At 52.3% G+C, this 21532-nt stretch overlaps 2 protein-coding genes across 7 annotated transcripts; both read right to left on the reverse strand.

Moving 5' to 3' along the window:
• Positions 1-149: 149 nt before the first annotated feature.
• On the reverse strand, positions 150-6031 carry USF1 (upstream transcription factor 1). Of its 6 annotated transcripts, XM_060032716.1 has the most exons (12): positions 5916-6005; positions 5148-5261; positions 3714-3806; positions 3291-3340; positions 3011-3126; positions 2651-2752; positions 2216-2411; positions 1878-1965; positions 1683-1741; positions 1442-1536; positions 1064-1192; positions 150-904 (listed from the first exon to the last, which is right to left on the reverse strand). In XM_060032716.1, the coding sequence occupies exons 3-12, from the start codon at positions 3719-3721 to the stop codon at positions 815-817; spliced, it is 933 nt and encodes a 310-aa protein (XP_059888699.1). In that variant the 5' UTR covers positions 3722-3806; positions 5148-5261; positions 5916-6005; the 3' UTR covers positions 150-814. The 6 variants fall into 6 exon arrangements, with proteins under 6 accessions (XP_059888699.1, XP_059888692.1, XP_069397547.1 ...); XM_060032709.1 differs by lacking the exon at positions 5148-5261 and having other exon boundaries at positions 5916-6031; XM_069541446.1 differs by lacking the exons at positions 5148-5261; positions 5916-6005 and adding an exon at positions 5498-5691.
• Positions 6032-6997: 966 nt separating this feature from the next.
• On the reverse strand, positions 6998-21461 carry ARHGAP30 (Rho GTPase activating protein 30). Its single transcript, XM_060008917.1, has 12 exons — positions 21365-21461; positions 16266-16368; positions 14354-14498; positions 13424-13506; positions 13147-13254; positions 12301-12428; positions 11644-11815; positions 11461-11564; positions 11305-11382; positions 10632-11033; positions 9436-9701; positions 6998-9343 (listed from the first exon to the last, which is right to left on the reverse strand). The coding sequence occupies exons 1-12, from the start codon at positions 21459-21461 to the stop codon at positions 7739-7741; spliced, it is 3291 nt and encodes a 1096-aa protein (XP_059864900.1). The 3' UTR covers positions 6998-7738.
• Between the last annotated feature and the right edge of the window lie 71 nt (positions 21462-21532).

Consider the following 21532-nt stretch of genomic DNA (forward strand, 5'->3'; position numbering starts at 1 on the left):
CACACCGGTCTGGCCCAGGTAGTAGGACTCCGAGTCCAGGAGCAGCACCCCACCCTAACCTTGGCCCAACCCTTACTGGTCAAAGCACAATGTGGCCCCTCCCTCCCGCCCTGGGGCCCGCAAAAGGAGAAAAACGGAGACAGTTGTGGCTCTTAATATTTTATCTTAAAAAAAAAAAGGAAAGAAAGAAAAGGTGGGGGGGAAAAACCGTCCCCACAAGGGGGTAAGGCCCCCAGTGGGCCCTGCCTGTTGTTCTCCCTGGCTTCAGAGACTTCTGCATAGGCCTTAGCTGCTTGCCGGCCAATCTCCTCTTCCTGGGGCAGCAGCCACTGCTAAGCATCCTATCCCCACTTCTTGCTGAAGCCTGTTCCCCAGAGTCCTCAGGTGCACATCTGAGCTCCAGGGAAAGGAAGAACCAGTGGAAGCGCCAGTGTCCTGGGGCAAGCCAGAGCTTTGCTTGTCAGCAGACCCTCTGCTGGCACTCTAAGCAAGCACAGGGCAAGCCCCCCAGTTCAGTGTGTCCAGTGTCCAGCATGGAGACAGCACATGCATTGTGCAAGAGGAGCACAAGGGCCCAGGGGCTGCACGGTGGGGTTGGGCGAGGAGGTCAGTACACATCCACGTGTGTGTTTCACACCACTGCAGGCTGCTCTATCACAGGGCCTCAGTTCAAAGACACGCCTTCTGAACTCCCCCCAGTCCCATGCCAGAAGTGGGCAGTGAAGGAAAGGGCACGGGGTTAGCCTGTTGCTCCTGGGCTATCTGCAGTTCTCTGAAAGGGGCTGTAGGGCCCAAAGCCTCTGGATCCCCACAATTAGTTGCTATCACTCTTGATGACGACCTCGACTCCGTGGTGCCTCAACTGAGCTCGTAGCAGCAGATTCTTGTTTTTAAGATCTTCCACCTACCACGGGAAGGAGGCAGTAAGGAAATAGGTAGAAAAGTTGGCACAGCCAAGTCCCTGAACTTACCAGGACACCCACCAGTGAGGAGGAGGAGGCCCAAGCTGGGTTAGTGGTTAGGGAGGCTGAGGACAGCTATACTGAGGGTGCGGGGGTCTGACCTGCTGTCGAAGCACATCATTGTCCAACTGCAGCTGGTCAAGCCCCTGCAGTTCTTCAGACAACCTGTGGTTACTCTGCCGAAGTTCCTGGATATAATCACAGGCTTTGGATAGAATTCCACCTTTACTCTGTAAGAAAAAGCCAACAAAATGAGGACTAGGACATAAGATACCTGGCTTGCTTTCCAAAAGCATGTTTACATTTTGGACCTCATTTTCCCTTAAGGATGGTGAAATAACATCTCCCAGGGATTCAGGAACCTCAGAGAGAGATAGGAAAAGACTACTGCCATGTGTGCCCACTCTCTACCATTTCTGGAAACAATACCAGGAGACAGAATTCAGGCATCTTGCCCACTACCAGGGTCTTTCCATGACCTGGCCAGACTTGGTGCTCTCCATGGAGCAGTCTGGGATGATCTTGGACAGCTGTACAATCCAGTTGTTAATCTTGTCTCGGCGGCGGCGCTCCACTGTGGGGCAAAGTAGAGGACAAGGTGACTCAGGGAGAACTCACCAAAGGCCCCAGGGTAAAATTACCTAACCTCTCCCCTCAACATCACAGCTATCCCCCAATCCCACCAGAGAGCTCCAAGCTTCAGATGCAGATCATACCTACCTTCATTATGCTGAGCCCTGCGTTTCTCATCCCGAGTTGTCCGGGGAGCTTCTGACTTCCTAGCAACAGAGCCCAGAGTGGCCAGAGTGAAGGGAGGGTCAAAAAATGAGATTGGAGTTTGGGGTGAGGAATTACACCAAATCTGGAAGGAATCAAGACCATTTCTAGTAACTGAAAAGAAACCGGGTTACTCACGGGGAATAAGGGTGGGTCCTGGGGGCAATAGAGCGCTGGCTTCCTCCTTGCAACACTTCTTGTGGTGACATCATCACAAAGAACTGACCTATGAAGATGCACGGTAGGTTCTGTCAGGACATAGGCCTAGGAACCTCACCAAGCGCTAAGGCCAAGGCCTTGGGACCCTCCTCTAAAAAGGACATACTGCCTCCTGCTGGAAGGGCAGCCCCAGACTCATTGCCTGCCCACGTCTTTGTGATCACTTAAGGGATCACGAGTAAAGGCCCACTGCCCACCAGCCATGTCCCACAGCCTATCCTAGCCCCTCCAGCCAGCATCCTCACATAATATCTCACCAGTGCCAGGAGGGGTCGCCTGCCCCAGTAGTGCCTCTGAGCCCTGGGTGGTAACAACAGCTGCTGTACTCCCCGATGTGGTACCCCCTGCCCCATCTCCCACTGCAGTGCTGGGGAAGTAAGTATAGTGCGTCTCAGCAGCTGTCCCCTCTGTGTCAACTGCATCATCACTCGTGAACGCACCCTGGATCACAGCCTGGGAAGGGGAGCAAGAGAACAGAGACAAGCGACAGTTAAATACTTCCCATGAGCTACTCTGCAGCTTCTATCCCTTGGGAGGAGGGAGGGAGAAACATCCAGAAAGGGAGAGTCTAGTGCTTTGGGTCAAGGCAGCCCTAGATGCTTCCCTATCCCTAGCCACACCTATCCTATTGGTTCCCTTCTTCATGTTACTACTCAGAGCTCTAGTCCCCTCTGCAGCCCATACCCCTGTACCTGGGTCATGGATTGAGTGGCAGGGTAGCCACTGATGGCGCCAGTCCCCTCAGTCTGGCCATCCAGCTGCCCCTCAGACACCTGGATCACCCTGTACATCACCTAGAGGCAGGGAGGAAAGGGGAAGGAGGGGAAGAGGGAACAAGAGAGTAAGTGCTAGGGATTCCAGCATCCCTCATAAAGCTTCTCTTGGTTAGGGCCCCCAAACAAGAATCCTTCAGAGACCCCCATCCCCTTCCCCCCAAACAGTCCACATCTTCACCTCATCCTCCAAACCAGGTTCTACCCATGACAGGTTCAATTACCTCCCTCAATCCCAACCCCAGGTAACACCTGCAGCCACCTGGCCCCCTCCCTTACCTGGCCCCCATTTTCAGTTCGGAAGACGTACTTGACGTTGGGGTCAGGGAAAGTGGCAGCTGACTGGATGCTGGCGATAGCCACACTGGTTGGGTCCTCCCCAGTTGCCACTGCACCTGAATTAGGAAAAGGACAAGTCTGTGAGTTACTGCTTTTCTCCCTCTGTTGCACTTGCATGTCATTTAAAAGAAGTAGCTTGCACAGGTGATAGGCCCATGGGGTAGGGGGAGAGGCCACGATGGGCTCTTGGTCTCAGCTCAGTTCCGTTTCTCCCACTCACCTTCCTGAATCTGCACTGTCCCCTCTTCCGTTTCAGCTGTTTTCTGCTGCCTGTTTGTGAAGGGACAAGAGGAAGAATAAGGGAAGAAGTGAATTAAAAGCTCACTGGCCCAGTAACATATGGCTCCCAAACTCATTGGCATTCCCAACAGGTGCTAGGTTAGGTTAGAATAACAAGAGCTAGTATTTACTTAGCACTGAGCTAAGCACTTAACAGGCAATATCTTACTCAATACTAAGAACAGCACTATGAGTAGGTAGCACTACTTGCATTTTATAAACTGGAAACCAGATCACACAGCAGGGTGATGTAGCTGGGACCTAAATCTAGGTCTGCCCGACTCCAGAGCCAGTGCTCTTAGCCATTTTGCATTCTCCCAGGCCTCCCATCTCCCATCCCAGACCCTACCTCTTCTTCACTCACCCCTTCATCTCTCTGTGAGGGGGCACATCCGAGGAATTGGTCCTTCTTTGGAAGTCTTCGTATTTCCTGCCTCACAGGCCTGAGTGCTAAGTCCTGGTAGGAATCAGGGAGTCTAGTGAGTATAGGAAACTGAAAGCTCCCCTGTTTCTAGAACCTAGGCTCCCTGAAGACACATCCAGGAACATAAACCAGTCATCTGCAGGCGACAATCAGCTTTCTCCATTCTGATACTGAGGGCTGGCTATAGTGATTGAAAAAGCAACTCTACAAATAGTGCTCCGCGTCTCTCCAATTATCACTCCATCTCCTGATGGAGAGGGAATAATTATACTGCAAGACTGAGAAACAACGTATTTCTGGATGGATTATTATTAAAGCTATTACGATCTGCCATGACATGAGGATTAGGAAGGGCCATGTTTAGACCACAGCTATCAAAAAACACAGGGCCGGGCTTCCCTGGTGGCGCAGTGGTTGAGAGTCCGCCTGCCCATGCAGGGGACACGGGTTCGTGCCCCGGTCCGGGAGGATCCCACATGCCGCGGAGCGGCTGGGCCCGTGAGCCATGGCCGCTGGGCCTGCGCGTCCGGAGCCTGTGGTCCGCAACGGGAGAGGCCACAACAGTGAGAGGCCCGTGTACCGCCAGAAAAGAAAAAAAAAAAAAACAAAAACACAGGGCCATGGATGCTGACGCTTCTTCCAGCCTCTCAGGCACATACTGTACGCCGAAAAATTCCCGTCCTCAAATCTAGGAAAGGGAAACCTGAAACCCATTGGAAAAACCTCCGGAACCATAAAGACCAGACTTGGCCCTCGGGCCCCTTTCTACTGACAGGGCTCTTGTTTTGGGGAGTCCAGCTTTATGTCATTCATTAAAGACCCTAAAGCCCAAGTGTATCATCTTCAAGCTGCTACAATTTTATTCACCAAGCCTTCCTGTAGAGCAACACAGTTGCTAAAATGTTGCCATGACAACTCCAAATCAACTGAGCCTCAGCAAAAAGGGGCGAAACTCCAGGTTCGGGGTTCGGAAAGAGAAGAGACAATGGGGGAGGAATCCATCTACGAGGTGCCTGCCTTAACGACCGTTGACACCCGTGGGGCGGGGGGGGGGGGGGGGGGGCGCGGACTGGGGAGGCGGGCAGGGAAAACAAAGGGCTGAGCAGACAGATGCCTCCAGGAAAAAAACAGCTACATTGTACAAAGCAATAAAATAATCCCGACAGGAAAGGGGTAAGACTTTTGTAAGTTCTCTACCCATAAGGTCCCCCAGACTTTATCTTCAGCGAATTAGCCATGGAAAGCTTGTATCCAGTGTTAACCAGAAAAAAAAAAAAAAAGGAACTGAAAGTGAAACTGTCCGGAGGAAGTAGCGCTGCAAGAAGATCCCAGTCCCTAAGGGAGAAGTAGCACCAGAGTTTCGAGACCACCTACCTCTCCATCCTCAAACCTGCGGAGGAAGTGCCCCTCTGAGGCTTGCAGCGCTGACAGCAGAAGGAAGCAATGAAACAGAGGCCAGGGCACAGGAGGCGTCTCTATGGCCCACAGCTGTCAGACAGAGGCAGCCTCTGAGGACACCCAGCAACGGGATCAGGCTACTTATTCAAATCTTATTTGGACATCGGGAAGCATTTCCTGAGCATTAGGGGTATGCGACACGGAAAGCGGGCTAGGATGTTGTGGCGTGCACGCTCAGGGAACGAGGGCCCTGCAAGAGCCCTAAGTCTCGACACAAAGGGAAAAAAGAATCAAGTTCGCAAAGAAGTCAGGCGCCTAGACCTTGCCTGAGAATGCGGCGTCTCCCTGCAGGCCCACCAACCAGTAGGCGCTCAGCAGCTGAGCGCCGGCCAGGCGCGCGACCAGGAGCCCGCGCGGTGACCTGGCCAGCCCGGCCGGGCTCACCCCCAGCCTCCGCTGATCCGCAGAGGTAGGAAAGGACACCGGGAGCTCAGCGGGTCCCGCAGTGTCCGGCCCATCGGCTCGCGGATAGCAGCGCGGGAGGGCGGGGACTTGTGCGCCCGGGGGCGGGGAGTGAGTTCGGCCCACAAAAAGGGGAGATAACGAAACAGGCACGGCCCCCTCCCTCAAAACAAAGGCTTCCGCCCCAGGAGTTCCTGAACCTAAAAAACGGAAACAAAATCGAGGCTGCTCTGCCTCGCCGGCGCACCCAGTCTCCAGACTCCCGCCGTGTCCTGCACTCACCGGCCAAGGCAGCTTCAGCCGCCGATCTCCCCCAACCGTGTTCTCCCTCTCCGGACTAGGGTATCTCCAAAGACAGCTGATCATGCGCACTGCCGGCCCGCGCCCATGTTGGTGAGGGGCGGAAGTGTGTCTCTGGACCCGCCCAGCCTACTCAGCCTCTGATCGCCCCACTTCCGTTCGCTCCATCTTGATGAGGGCTGGGATGGAGGCGTGTTGTGGGTGTTGCTGGGGCGGGGAAGAAGCAATGCTCAGGGATCTCGGGAGAATGGCTCTGAAGTCGTAGTCGCTTTCGTCCTAGTCCAAGAACGGGAGAAGGACGACTAACTTGGTGCTACCATTTTTCTGCTGGACAGTGCCTTTTTAGTTCCAGGAGAAGGGAGTGAGAGAGGCCAGCTTAGATCAAGAGAGGGACGTCGGATGGAGGCGCCATCTTTAACAAAGAACATCTTTTTTAAGTTTTCTATTGGAGAAACTCTCTATTGGAGATTAGGACATATCTGGGCATACATAGAATTTGTATTAGCGTTAGCGGTCACCCAAAGACCCCCCAAGGCTTATGGTTTTTGTGAGGCTCAGAGTTTCTGTGAGAGGTATCTTGATTCCCATTCGTTGCAGTCAAGACCTACCCTTAATGGATTTGGAGTAGTGTGGTGTGATAGGAAGAGTTCACACCCTGGAGCCAGACAAACTCGGGTCTCAGATCTAACCTCTGCCACTTCTTAGTTCTGAGACTTTTGGCAACGTTTGACTTAACATTGGTTTCCTCATCTGTAAATGGAGATTACAAATACCAACCTTATAGAATTATTAGGTGGACCAAATAAAATCAAGAGCATAGATTCTGTGCACATAGAATACCTAGCCTTTACTGGCATATAATGAGCATTATGTAAATATAAGTTTCTCTTCCCCATTTCCTGACCACCATGAACCCAGCTCTAGTTTCTAGCTACAGGTCTTCACGACAACAACTGACGAAGAGCGCCCAAACAATAAAAACAGAAAAACACAACGTTTGGCCAAACGTATCACTCAAGACTTTAATAAGAATAATGAGACATCACACTACTTATGTGTAAAAATACAACGTTTATTCTGAGACATTGCCCCTTGGGACGTGTGGCCCCAGCCTGTCGGGAGCAGTCCCAGGGCCTGAGTGACGCCATTCCCCTTCCCTAAAATAGGAAGTTATTCCAAAGCAGAAAGGAGAGGCCAGAGAGATCTATACAAGACCTCTCTTCCTTGAGATGCAGGGAGGCAGAGGGTGGGGGAGCTGGGAAGGGAGCCAGTCCCTCCAACAAATACTCCGCATTCAAAGTTTCCTGCACATTTTCCTCCTAATCTGGAGTTAAGAGGAGCAAGAGGTGTCCCAGGGCCCAAGAGTAGAACGAGGATGGCTAACTCTAAAAGTGTTTGTATGTAATAGGCTCTGATCTGGCCCTGACCCCTGGCTGTACTCTGGACTTCCATGAAGAGAAGTTCATTGCCTAAGAGGGCCGGAACTTGGCTGGAGTTCTGCCTTCATTCTTCACATTGAGAAATCGTTAAGTTTGCCGCCTACTCTTTGTTCCCTTTGGCCAGTGACCCCACTCTCTGGGAACCGGATCTCGGTGACTTTCTCTGGAATCTTGTAAGGGATAAGTGCTTTGTGTCTGAGACAACCTCAGGTAAACGGACCAAGACGTGCCTTCCACAGTCATAAAGAGAAGCTGGAGGGCCAAAACCTATAAAGTTGGGCACTAAAGCTACTCAGGCTGCCGAAGAGACAGCAGAGAGACCCTGGAGACAGCTACTGTCCCCTGTGCCCTGTGCTCTGGTCCGAATCACAGTCCCTCACCTTTCCCAGAGTTAGCCTGTGTTTCAAATGCATACGATCGGCGCTGGGGCGACTCAACGGGGTCAGGGAGCTGGGGTTCTCTCGGGGGCAGACTAAACCGACTCCGGGGTCCAGACCCTTCTGTGCCTTCAGCTGGGAGCTCCAGGCAGCTAAGGGGCCGAGGACAATAGGCAGAGATCATGCTATAGGGGGAGGTTTTGGGGATGAGGCTGTAGTCCCCAGCCCCAGTACAGGTCTGGGTCCGCCGAACTGCCTGAGCTTCAGTCCTCTGGCGGTCCCGGGCCAGGGCCACAGCAGCATCAAAGGAAAGACTGCCCCCATTCCTCCAAGAGGAGCGGGAGGCTCGGGACCCCCAGGCCCGTTCCCCAGGAGTTCCATCAAGCCGTCCAGGCCTTGGGCATGGGTTTGCTGGTGCCACATGGATCTTGCCACACATTGCACTGGGCATCTTGGCAAACTGTGGTTTGGGGGGCACCACAGGCACAGAGCGGACCTGTTGGACCTGAACCAGGGTGGAAGCCAGGCGCATGCTCACACCACCAGCTGAGCCAAGGGGACTGGGCTGCCCCTCCGGATCCATCTCCTCTGGCCGGGGTGGCTGTGGGGCTGCGTGTTCTGTCTCAGAGGGCTGGGCGTTGCCCTCCTTGGCACTGTCAACCTCCAGGGACTCTACATGTGGCATTTCAGGGAGGGAGCCCTCTTCTACATGGTCACCTCCAGCCCTCTGGTCTCCCTCATCTTCTCCGTCTCCACACTCCCGTTCCTTGCTGACCTTCCCTGCTCCTCCTTCAGCTGCTGCTTCTAGGATTCTGCTATCTTCACCATCTCCTTGGTCTTCTCTTGCCTCTTGGTTCTCATCCCCCCTCTGCCCTTTGACCTCATCTTCTCTGCCTCCTTCAGCCTCTTGTTTGTGTACAACTTCCCAGCTCTCTTCAGCAATTTGGTTTTCCTGGGCCCCATCCTCTGGGTCCCTCCCGGCTTCTCCCTGGGCTTCATCTCCTTCCTCTTCTTCTTCTCGCTCGGTCTTTCTTTCCTTCCCCTGCTCCCCTCCTGTTTCCTCCTCACCCTTAGCTTCCTCTGTACTCTCATCCTCCTGCTGACCTTTGGACTCCTCTCCCTTGGCCTCTGTCTCCTCTCTCTCTTCCCCACATCTTTCGCTCAAACTGTCAATCACCTTTTGGCTTCCCTCAGCCTCCACTCCTTCCTCACTGGCCTCTCCACCCTCCACTCCACTCTCTGGACTCCCCTCAGCCTCCTCCCTGATGTCCCGTCTAATTCCAGGCTCAGCCTCCTTGCCCTCCTCAACTTCCCAGAATACCTGTTCTCCCTCCGCCTGTCCTGGAGCCTCCTGTCTTCCAGACCCTGTTCCCTTTTCCTCTAGACTGCCTGAACCCTCCCAGGTCGGGAGTTTGGGCCCCAGAAGGGGACTTAGGTCATCATAGGCACTCAGGAAGACTTCCTCCCCACTTTCCTCCTCTGCTTCAGGCCCGGAGCCAGGAGAGTCCAGGGAACAGCAGCTGGGGGCCAGGACAAACTGAGCCTCATCCAGAGACAGGTCATCCAGGGGTGGCTCCACAGAGAACTCCTCCACCTGTAAGCACAGCATCGTGGCTCAGGACCAGGTGGCCCTGTCCACCCTCTGGATTCCTTAGCACCCCCAAACCCAGCACAGCGCCTCCTTACCTGAGGCCCAACTCCCAGGAGCTCCTCCAGGTAGCCCATCCCAGGGTCGTCCTCCCCAGGGGAGAAGGCTGCTCCTGCTGGTCCTGCCTTGGCCACCTCCCCATCCACCACCCCCACCCACTCGGGCTCTGAGCTGCTTGAGTCCTCTAGGAAGGAGAAGGAATCCTGCACCTCCTGGGACAGGCAGTCCTCCAGGGCAGGGGTCATGTCCGCTGGGCCTGAGTCAGCCAGGGGACCTGGGGCTGGACTTGCCTCCAACTTCTCGTCTGTTGGAAGAAAGGTAGTCCCAGGAATACAAAGGTCAAGACCAGCCCTGACCCTTTCCAATGTGAGTCTTCCTACAGTATGGGCCCAACATTCCCAGCATAGATCCTCCATGTGGCCGATCCTCTCAGACCAATATTCCTAACCATTGGCTTAGAGCCACCTTTATTGAGCTCCTACCGGGTGCCAAGCACTGTGCTATACATTTTATAATGCATTATCTTATTTTCTCCATAAAACAACCCTATAATGTAGGGTATTTATCCCCATTTTATATATGAGGAAAGTGAGACTCAGAGAGATTTGTCCACGGTCACACAAACAACGAGTGGCACAGCCAGAATTTGAATCCAAGACTACTTAACTCTGTAGCCCTTATCCTTACCCAGTACCTAGTGCTGCCTCAGTACTTCTCATTATTGACACTTCAGGAACTGGAGTCAGAGCAAAGATCAAATCCCAGCTCTGCCACCTCCTACCAAATTGCTTAACCTAAGTCTCAGGTTCCACTGCTGTAATATAAGGATAAAAACAATACCTGTGTCAACATTATGAGAAAATGAAATGAGCTAATGCCTTCAAAGTCCTTAACAAAGCACATCATAAACTCTCGACAAATGTTAGCTATTAGTATTAATATTATTATTATTACCATCATCTATGATATAGTCCCACTTTGTACTTAGTAATCCCTGCTGTATATATATGACACAGATCCCCATTCTTGGGTATATCAGTGATCTAAGGCTGCCAGAGATCCTCTCTGCAAGAATTTCACACAACCTGATAATATTACTGGATTCCCCCCGTCTTGAATCCGGGGAGGCAGCTAAAGATAACCTGCCAAAGCCCAGAGCAGATCCCCAGCATCGGAGCCTCAGCCTAGAGTTCTAGTCCCCTCTCCCAGCCCCGGGAAATCCTCGAATCCTCACCTGGGGGACCAGGGCCAAGGCCAGGGCCAGAGCCAGGGCCAGAGGCAGGGCTTGGCCGGGGCTGAAGGGTCGGGTACTCAAGACCACGGGCAAACCCGGCCAAGGAGACGTTAGAGATGATGTTCGGGGATATGTTGAGCATAGAACTGATGTGTGGTGGGAGGTTGACATCGTAGGGCTCTGAGATGTGGACGCCAGCACGGCGCTCTGCATGGCTGCTGCCCCCAGCACGGATTGCTGACCGCCCAGGTCGTGGTGTGCCGGGCTCAGAGCTCGTGCCAGCCAGTGCTTCTGCCTCGGGCTCCTGTTCACCCTCTGCTGCTTCCACAGAATCATTCTCCAAGCTCGCCAGCAACAGTGGGCATGGCCGAGGACTGCTGCGTCCCACCAGCCCCTCTGGCTCTGTGGAGGAGAGAGAGGTAGGCAACAGCCTCTGCAAGGGGCCTGGACACCTCAGAAAGGCTCCAGAGAGTGCCCCCTGTTTTCTCTAGCCTGGAATACACCAGGCCCATCTTCCCTTAGCCGCTACTGCGAACCTTACAGTCAGCAGGTCAGACGTCACCCCACCAACACCTACTTAGGAACCCCCTTCCCTCCCTGGAGGTACAGTCACTAGCCATCACTACCCTCGCCCCACCCTGACACACACACAAGAGTGCACACCTATACTCACCATCACTGACCCCAGCCACAGCACTCAGTGAGTCCATGCTCTTGGCTGGCCGCAGAGTCACCTTATCGGATTTGTCCTCTGCAAGACAGGGATGTGCGTAGAGCCAGGGCCTGGCACACCCTCAGCAGAGCTCCCGCTACATCTCCCCAGACTTACCCCTGTCCTCAGCTCCCCGTGGAAGTTTACGCTTGGTCTCATGGCCAGAGCGACCCAGATTGAAGATAGATCTCCACTTCCTGACTTTCAAAGACCCCTTCCTCCTGGAGGGGATGGAGAAATCACTGCAGTTGGAGCCTGGTGGCCAGTGCAGGGGAGGAGGGCCCAGGAAGAAGGCCTTACTTGTGCTCTGCAATCTCTATGATAGTGTGATAAGGCCGCATCTGTGGGGGTCCATCACCAGACTGCAGGACGCTAGGCAGGTGGTAGGGCAGGGATCGGGGCATAAGGTCCTCGGGGCTGCCTGACACCCGGACCCCTGGAAGTGATCGCCATCCACTTTCCACCTCACCACCTAGGAAAAGAAGAGGAATTGGCCAGCCAGGAACAGAGAGAGGGCTTTGGGTACGGAGCTCCTCACTGCACCCTCCCACTCACCAACTACCATGCTAGGGATATACCTGGAGGCAGACCCTCTGTGTCTAGCTCCTCAAGAGGGAGTCCTCAGGGACAAAGGGGGCCAGGAGATCCCAGGACATTGGCCCAGTGGGCCGGGGGTGGGAATGATCCTTCACTAGCCTCGAGAACCAGGATGGATGGTGATTAAGAGGCCAAGTTATGCCCTGGACGGAGAGCAGAAGAGGCCTACTCAAGTCCTGACGGCACCATTCTCTCTGCAGGGTCTTCTCCACATGACCATAAGCAACAATACTTTATGAGACTCAGTTCTGTCATCCACGAAGCAGGGAAACTGAACTAGATGATCTTGGAGGCTCTCTATAACTCTGACATGACTCCCAGACAGAGAATGGTGATTTGGTGAGTTGGAAGGGCACTGACCAGAGAGAGCAGCACCCTCAAAGAGCTGGTCCACATGTGTGAGGATGAACTCGACGACAATGGACTGCACCCGCACCTCCATGAAGGCTGCTGTCCCATTGAAGCCTGAGGCCTCTATGTCCTTAGACCTGTGGAGGTGTGGAGTTATTCTCCCCCAGCCCCACCACACTTCCCCATTCGCATTCTCCCTAAAAAGAGCTTACACCCTTTCCCCTGAATGCCATTAACCCCATCTCCACCTCTTAATCTACATGCATGATTCAAGTCTCCAATGGCCACTTCCTCCAGGAAGCCTTCTTGGACACCCTCCTCAGGATTAATCTCTACCTCCTCTGCAGGGCGCCTTGTGTATAACGAATCTCAGGACTTCTCATAGTCTGCCTTGCACCACAGGGAGTGACGTGCAACCCACTTCTCCAAGACATTTGCTCAACAAACGTTTGACAATGATCCCCCCAACCCCTTCCTGCTCCAGTCCCTGAGCTAAGTGATGCAGTGTAAGAAAACACAAAGGTCTGGGAATTCCCTGGCAGGCCAGTGGTTAGGACTCTGTCCTTCCACTGCAGGGGGCACGGGTTCGATCTTTGGTCAGGGAACTAAGATCCCGCATGCCCCTCAGTGTGGACAAAAAAGAAAAAGAAAACACAAAGGCCCTGTCCTTAGGGACTTTACTCAAGCTCAGAGAAGGGGCTCACGTGGGTGAGCTCCATCGCACTCAATGTGATCCTGAAACTTCCTGTTCTCACTGGGTGAGACCCCTCTCCAGTGCACCCACACAGCCACACCCCCTCCTCGAGCAGCTTCCCAGGGGCTAGGCTCTGCCAGGATCCCCACACATGCACCCACCTCAGCAGGTTGGGGGCCCACACGATGGCCAGGTTGCGGGCGTGCATGTTGGTCTGGGCACTCAATGAGGCCATGTGCACCAGGTGCCGCATGAGGAACTCCAGGGTCCTGCAGAAAGGGGCGTTGTGGGGTAGAGCTCACAAAGGGAGCGCTCAGGCAGAGGCAGGATTGAGGGGTGGTGCAAGAGGAGAAGTGAGCAGTCAAGGCCCCAGGTGGACAAAGAGCCTGGGCTGAGCGGGGTGAGTCGGGACTCTGGGTGGGGAGGAGGCCCACACACCTGTAGTTTGGGACAGGGAGTTCTCGAAGCACCTCTAGGATCTTGACCAAGCGCTCAGGTTCCAGTTGCACTGCCACAGCCTCCTGGTTGAAATCAAGGAGCAGGAGTCACTGACCCAGCGCTGCCCCTGCTTCCTCCCCAGAGTTCTGAGCCAAACTCTCAGAAACAGCCTGTGCTGTACCCCACTCCATCCCCCAGGTTGAATCTTCAAAGCACACTGACGTAGAATCTGGGTGCCCCAGGACCTGCAGATGAATCTTGGCTATGCCACTTACTAGCTTTGTGACCTTGAGCAACTCACAGCCACTCTCTGCCTTAGCGTCCTCATCAGTAGTGCTCTGGTTCTGGAACACATCAGGTTCCACCCTGTGGGCGCCCCAGGGGCCACGGAGTTGATTTCAAGGTGTCCAGGAAGGCCCATGCCCACCCCTTCTGGCCTGTATGGGCTGAATGTCATGCCCTGGTATTCAGGATCTCTAAATGATGTCATGCTCAATAAAATGCAACTTAACTTAGAAGTGTTACTCAATACAAGAGAGCACTTTTGTCATGTATTTTCTTATTCAAAAGATGTTCAGCACACGATCACAGTTCATGGAAGGGCACGCTTGAAAAACAATTGACTTCCTAAAAGGGTTCTCATTCTCTTAAACGTAGGGAAGCTCCGGTCTAGGTGATTTCCAAGGGCTTTCCAGCTTCTGCTCTCTCTCTGACCTCTACTCTCCCCCAGTCTCACCCTGCACGGTGTGCAGTTTGCAGGGAAAGGAGAGACAATGAAGAGCAGAGGGACAGGGGAGAGCAGAGGTAGCAGAGCTAGGAGATTTGTAAGGGACGGGGCTTTTCATTTTCATGTGGTCTCTGTCACGCAGGATCCCTAGAGGTCACCCTCAGCCTTCTCTTCTCCCCCCACCCCGCTGTCACTCAACTCACAGCAAACTTGTCATAGAGCCGGTAAGTGAGCAGGGGGTCTGGCAGCTCTCTGAAATAGGCCTTGCACAGGGAGGAGACGCAGTGAATGTCCTGAAGGTAAACATCTCGCCGCAGGTCTGGCTTCCGCTCAGCCTCAAACTCCTGCCTGGGGAGGTGCAGAGTGGTCAGGAGTGGTGACAGTCTGAGGAAATGTAGGGACCCTCACCTACATTAAATCTATGATTTGAGGGACCCTCACCTAGGCAGAGCTGTAGAGATGAGCTCCAGGCAGGGTCGAGGGTCAACACGTATGAATCTTGGAAGGAAGAGGTTGGGGCGTGTATATACGTGAGGCAGCAAGTATAAGGCGTTGTATCTGTCAACGTGCAGAGTGGATGTTGAGATGGGTAAGTGGATAGGTAAATGGGTGTATGCATGAACAGGGGTACATATCAGGATGTAGAGTCGGTGTGAGTAGCAATGTAGGGGTATGTAGGAGTCGGTAGAAGTGGGGGGACGAGCCTAAATGTGTGTTTCTGGGTATGTGTAAGGATGGAGGAGTGTAACTTTCAGAAGGAAACATAAGTGTAAATCTTCAGGACCTTGCATTAGGCAACAGTTCCTTGGATATGACACCAAAAGCACACGCAACCAAAGAAAAAAATAGATAAATTTGACATCAAAATTACAAACTGTTGTGTACCAAAAGATGCTATCAAGGAAATGAAGACAACGCACAGAATGGGAGAACATATTTGCAAATCATAGATTTAATAAGGATCTGATATCCAGAATACATAAAGGACTCTTACAACTCAAAAGACACAAATAACCTAATTATTAAATGAGCAAAGATTTGAATAGACATTTCTCCAAAGATACACAAATGGCTAATAAGCACACAGAAGGTGTTCGACATAATTAGGTATCAGGGAAATGCAAATATAGATGAAATATCACCTCATACACATTAGGGTGGTTATAATCAAAAAGACACACAGTAACAAGCGTTGGCTGGGATGTGGAGAAATTGGAACCCTCACACATTGCTGGTAGGAATGTAAAATGATGCAACTCCTATAGAAAACAGTTTGGACATAGAGTTACCGTACGACTCAGAAGTTCCACTCTTAGGTATATACTCAAGAGAACTGAAACCGTATGTCCACACAAATACTTGTACACAAATGTTTATAGCAGCATTAATCACAACAGCCGAAAGGTGGAAACAACGCAAGTAGCCGTCAACGGATGAATGGGTGAACAAATGTGATAACGCCACACAATGGAATACTATTCAGCCCTAAAAAGAAGTGAAGTACTGGTACATGCAACAGTATGCATGAACCCTGAAAACGTGCTAAGTAAAAAAAGCCAGACACAGAAATGTACAATTATGTGATTCCACTTATGTGACATGTCCAGAATAGGCAACTCCATAGAGACAGAAAGTAGACTAGCGGTTGCCAGAGGCTGGGGGAGAAGGGCAGTGTGGAATGATGCTAATGGGTGTAGGGTTTCTTTTGGGGTTGATGAAATGCTCTGGAATTAGACAGCGCTGGTTGCACAACCTTGTAAATGTACTAAAAACCACTGAATTATACATTTTTTTTGAATTACACATTTTTAAATGGTGAATTTTATGGCATGTGAATTGTATCTAAATTTGTTTCTAAAGCTGGGTGGGTGCATGTGGGAGGGGAGGGGTGTGTGTGTGTGTGTGCATGTGTGTGTGTGTACATTCGTGTGCGCACACACATGCGTGTGTGCAGGCTAGCCTGTGGGGAGTGCGGGGCATGGTGTCAACCTTTCCCGAGGAGACTAGAGCTCCTCCCTTGGACAGTATCTATCATCTATCTTCTCCCCACATCCCCTCACCCCTGTGATTCCTGGCCTCCTGGCCACAGAGCTCTCCCCTCACTGCCTGACTCACCGGAGCTTCTGGATGTTGGAAGAGACCCCTGAGAGGCGGTAGATCCCATCCACCACTCCATACTCCTCCACAAACTCTGCACAGCTCCTTAGCACCTGGGGCACTGGGAACACAGATGGGGCAGAGAAAGAGAAATCAGAAGGTCTGGGAGGTCAGAGACTACAGGGGGTCTGAGAAATGGATGCATCAGGGAAGGGGGCTTGGGGAGACTGAAGGCAAAGCTCGTGGAATAAAAACTTGTCAGGGGGCTTCCCTGGTGGCGCAGTGGTTGAGAGTCCGCCTGCCGATGCAGGGGACACAGGTTCGTGCCCCGGTCCGGGAAGATCCCACACGCCACGGAGTGGCTAGGCCCGTGAGCCATGGCCGCTGAGCCTGCACGCCCGGAGCCTGTGCTCCGCAACGAGAGAGGCCACAACAGTGAGAGGCCCGCGTACCGCAACAAAAAAAAAAAAAAAAAAAAAAACTTGTCAGAAAGATTCTTGCAGGACATCAGCTCCAGCCTGCCAACCCGTTACAATCTCTCTGCCCATTGGGCCTAGAGTCTCGGCATAAACTCCCCCAGTAAGGGGGAGCTCACTGCCTCTCCAGACTGCCCATTCCTGTTAGAAAGTTCTGCCTTTGTTGACCTGAAATTCTCTCTCTCTGTAATTACTAGTTGCTATTACGGAAATTTTTAAGGGACAGCAATGTGATTGGAAGAGGACTCAGGGTGAAGGACTGGTCTTGAAAGTGCGTTTACATAACACCCTACATAAGATAAAGGAACATTAGCTCTTGCAACCAAAATGGAACAGAGCTGATGGGCATTATTGTGAAGCACCTCCTCTGGTTAGTGAATGCATGGATCTTAGATCTGCCATAGGAAGGTACGTGAAGTTGCAACAGACCTTCAGACAGGTCAATTCAGGAAAGAAGCACCGATATGCCAAGCACTATGCATTAGACATGAAAACTGAGGATCATAGGAGTAATGAGTGTGCAGTATCATCCAGCTAGAGCCAGGATTCAAACCCAAGAGTGCAAAAAGCTGTATTCTCTCTCCCTTCTTCGGAGCCCTTCCCAGTTACTAGACCGTAAGCTCCTCAAGGACAAGATCTAAGTGTGACCCATCCTGCCTTTCCTCACCTTATCTGTCATGGTGTCTCAGTCATGGGAAATCCTCAGAAACCATGTGTTGAATTCATCTCCACAAGGCCACATAGTTACCTCTCTAAAGCACTTCCATGCTTTACTTTTTTTTTTTTAAGCACCTCCATGCTTTAAATCCTTTGCTACATACACACTCTGCTCCACCCCGATCTTCAATGCTTAGCTTACAAACACAGAATAAAATAGAAACTCCTCAACCTGGTATACTGTATGAGACTTTTCACAAACCAGGTCCAGCTGCCATTCCAGCCTTAGCTCCAGCCAGCTCCCCCAATAAATCCTATGATCCAGCACGTTCCTACCCCCGAACAAGCCTTGGTACTATCACTCATGTTTTCCCTTGCCTGGAAATGCCCTCCTCTCTGTGTCTGCCTGGTGAGCCCCCGTGCATTCCTCAAAGCACACTTCAGACATCACTTCCAATTCTGAACGCTTTGCTTACATCCGTATTACACTTACCAAGGTCCTTTGTTTATATCTGTCCATAGCACTTATTGTACTTTGTTATGATTGGTGTATTTTGTATCTATACCTTCTGACAAGTAGTAACATCCTCCCCAGCGTCTAGCACAGTGTTGAAACAGAACAGGCGCTCAACAGATGTTTATTAAATTACTCAATGAATTAGTCAATGAATTGGAGCTTTAATAGAGAATATTGCCTAAGACAAAACATTGAGTCCAATTAACTGAGACTCACCAGAGAAATTCCTGTCATGTGTTAGTGTCAGAAAAAGCTGTGCTTCTCCTAAGCCACCTATTCTTTTCTTATGGGCTTTATGAATTTCATACCTGATTACGTTTACCTCTTTAACTACCAGGAAGCTCAGAGCCCATATCTTGGAACCATATAGAACCACCTGAAATGCATTTCTAGGTACTGATTTTACCCCTCCTGTTTTCCCTTCAACTCAATTCCTTCAGTCATTTATTCTTTTTGTAAAGTTTTGGGTTTTGGAAGTCATCCATCTCAAGCTCTTTGTGGAATTAAGTAAGTTAGAAATACAGACTGAAGAAAATCAATAAATCCATCAAACACTATTTTAAACCCTCTTTATGTGACCCGGAGTCCACACCCTTTACCCTCCTGCACCCCAGAGCCAGGATTTGGGTGAGACAAGGACAGCATCAAGGCTGCAAAATTTAAGCACTCACTCTTAGGGTTGTGTAAGTGTCAACTGTGCACATGCACGATCTTGAGAGTGAATGCCTCCTTAAGAAAGAATCACCTAGGGCTTCACTTGCCTGGCCCTGAGAGTGGGAGTTTCCTTACATTTTGCACCCTAGTCACCTCTCTTGCCTCACCTTAGTCCAGGCTCTACAGTTCACCATCCATCCCTTCAGGACCTCTGCCCATTTGCCAGGGTCCCCTGACCTCAGGTTCCCAGCACTGAATGCAGAGATGAGGCAGACCCTCGTGGTTCAAGCTGTTTCTCTACTCTTGGGTGAATAATGCTACCCCAACTCTTCCGGCCGTCACTCTGTTGACTCATAAATAGTCGGCTGTCACCTAAACCCCAGGTTGTTTTCACAGTAACTGCAATCAGTCCAGGTCTTCTCCATCCCATCCTTCTCTGTTGATTTTGAGTCTCCACGGGAGGCCTTTGAAGAAGGCATACCTTTTTTTTTTTTTTTTTTTGCGGTACACAGGCTTCTCACTATTGTGGCCTCTCCCATTGCCAGGCTCCGGACGCACAGGCCCACGGGCCTAGCCGCTCCGCAGCATGTGGGATCTTCCCGGACCAGGGCACGAACCCATGTCCCCTGCATCGGCAGGTGGAATCTCAACCACTGTGCCACCAGGGGAGCCCAAAAGCATACCTTTAAAGAAGGCATTCGAGAGCCTAAGGAGTCAGAGCCATAGAGGAAATGGGTCAAGGAGATGGGGGAAGAGATAAGAGGATCAGAGGGATGGAGGAGTCAAGGAGACAGAGATAAGAGAAATGGGGTCAAAGATAAAAGTTAGAGACATAGTTGGGGTGGTAGAGTCAAAGGGTGGGTCCGGGAGGAGGGCCTGAAGCTTAGGAAATGGGAGAATCAGAAACCTGAACGAGATCTCAAAGAGATAAATACTAGGAAAAAGGAAGAACTCAATTGATATAAGGGCTCGGGAAGGAAGAGACCCACCTAGGGCAAAGAGCTGAGAGAGGGTGCTGAGATGGAGCGAAGCTGCAAGGATGGGGGAAACCAGGATAATCAGGGAGGATGAGTTAACCACAAACACAGCTGTCCTGGCCTGGGCTTTCATTTTTGCTGGATCTTGGCTTAAAGAGAGAAGCCATCACTGACCTCTCTCTGTCCTTCCACTTTCTACCTGTCTATGCTGGAAGGAGCTGGGAGAAGGGGAGAAGGCTGCCACTGCTGCTCTGGTGCCCAAGATACCCCTCCCCCCTTGGACTCAGGTGAGGTTCTTGTGAAGGGCAGGAGGGGCTTCTCTCTCTCTCTCTCTGGGATTCACTAGGATCAGGACCCAGCAACCAGATGCCTATCCCTTCCAGAGAACATGCCCCTCACCTTCCGGGAATGCTGACAGAGGCCAGGAAGGGATACAGGAGTGGGATCTGGGCTGGCTGTGAGTTCAGTGTTTCAACAGGAGGTTGGCAGGGGGTCCACAGGGAAGGACAGCGCCAGGATGAGGATGCTGAACTGAGGGTTTGCAGAGAACTGGAAGAACATCAGCCCCAATTAAATCATGTGGCCCTCACCCAAGAGCCATCATTCTCAAGAGGCATCCCTCGTAAAGGAGTCAACCCCACACTGGCAGCTGGGCTGTGCCCTGCTAGAAAAGAAAGAAAGGCACAGAGAAGCCACTTCGGCTGTTTAACACCCTTCCTTGGGGCCTGGGCTTTCCCTTAACTGAGGCCAGTGGGATGGGGGCCTCTGGAGGAGGAGAAAAGGGGAAGGAGGTGTCTGGGGACACAGGGGCGGGGCTAAGAGCAGGAAATGAGCTGGGAACCACCATCACCCTCCCTCCACTGCAGGCACACGGAGCAGCAGCCCAGAGCAGAGAACAAAGAGGAAATGACAGATTGGGGTGGAGGGGGGGAGAAATCATGCCCTTCTTTGGGAGGAGGTCGAAGTACCAAAAAACAAGCTGGGCTGGGCCGTCAGGATACCTGCGTTCAATTCCAAATCAAATCAAGAAATGTTTCTGAGTGTCTACTGCACACCAAGCGCAGTGGGGAGCCAATGTTGTCCCTGGTCCTGCTCGTTTCCAAGCGTCCTCCAAGGTAACTCAGGGAGGATTTTTTCCACAGACAGTCCTCACCCCCATCCTCCTTTGTACCCTCTACCCCCATCTTCACACCAGGCCTCAGGCCATCTCTCTTACTGTTCTGGTGTTCCCATTTTAGCAGCTTCTCCCCTCACCTTCCACTTTGAACCTGTTTCTCCTTTGCACAGAGAAAACCGGAGAATCAGAGAGACAGGGGGAGGGGACCGTCCCCACCCTGCATCTTCACCTGTGGCCCAGCAAGGCTGCAGAGGGATCAGAGCCCCATAACCTCGTCTCCTCCAACCAGGAAACACCCATCCTCCCCATGTGCCATCCGCAGGCTCTCCAGGGGCCCTTCTCCTGTCTTTTTTCATTGAGACCTAAGGACCATCCATGCCCCTTCAGCCACTCATCTCCTGACCCTGTCCCTTCAGCCTTCCTCTCCTGTCCCCCAGCTGTCATCTCCTCACCTCGGCTTCTTCTACCTCTCCTGGGTCTCCAGTCTCTCCCTCCTCTCCTCTCAGTGCTCCCTCGGTGCCCCCATTCTCATCACCAGTCTCTTCACCCCCAGGCAGTCACTGAGCCACATTTCCTGCCCTGCCTGGGGGTGACCCCAAGCCACTGCCCGTTCTCCATGAGCTCCTGGAAGCTGCTTCTGTACCCTCAGCCTAGATCAGGCTGGAGAAGCTGCACGCCTCCCCCTCCGCCCAACAGCAGCTCCGGGCTGGCCTCCTTACCCTCCTGGCCTGAGTGCTGAAGGTGCTCCTGCAGGTCGCACCCAAACACCCGCTCCTTCGAGCTGCCCTTCTTCTTCCCTTTCTGCCGAGACTTCATGGCCGGAGCCCCAGGGCTCTGGCCCAGCCACCTCTGTCCCCTAAGACCTTTGCCCTACTAGTCCCCCATGG

Source organism: Delphinus delphis, chromosome 1 (genome assembly GCF_949987515.2).
Source record: "Delphinus delphis chromosome 1, mDelDel1.2, whole genome shotgun sequence".
In the NCBI taxonomy this organism is placed as follows: domain Eukaryota; kingdom Metazoa; phylum Chordata; class Mammalia; order Artiodactyla; family Delphinidae; genus Delphinus; species Delphinus delphis.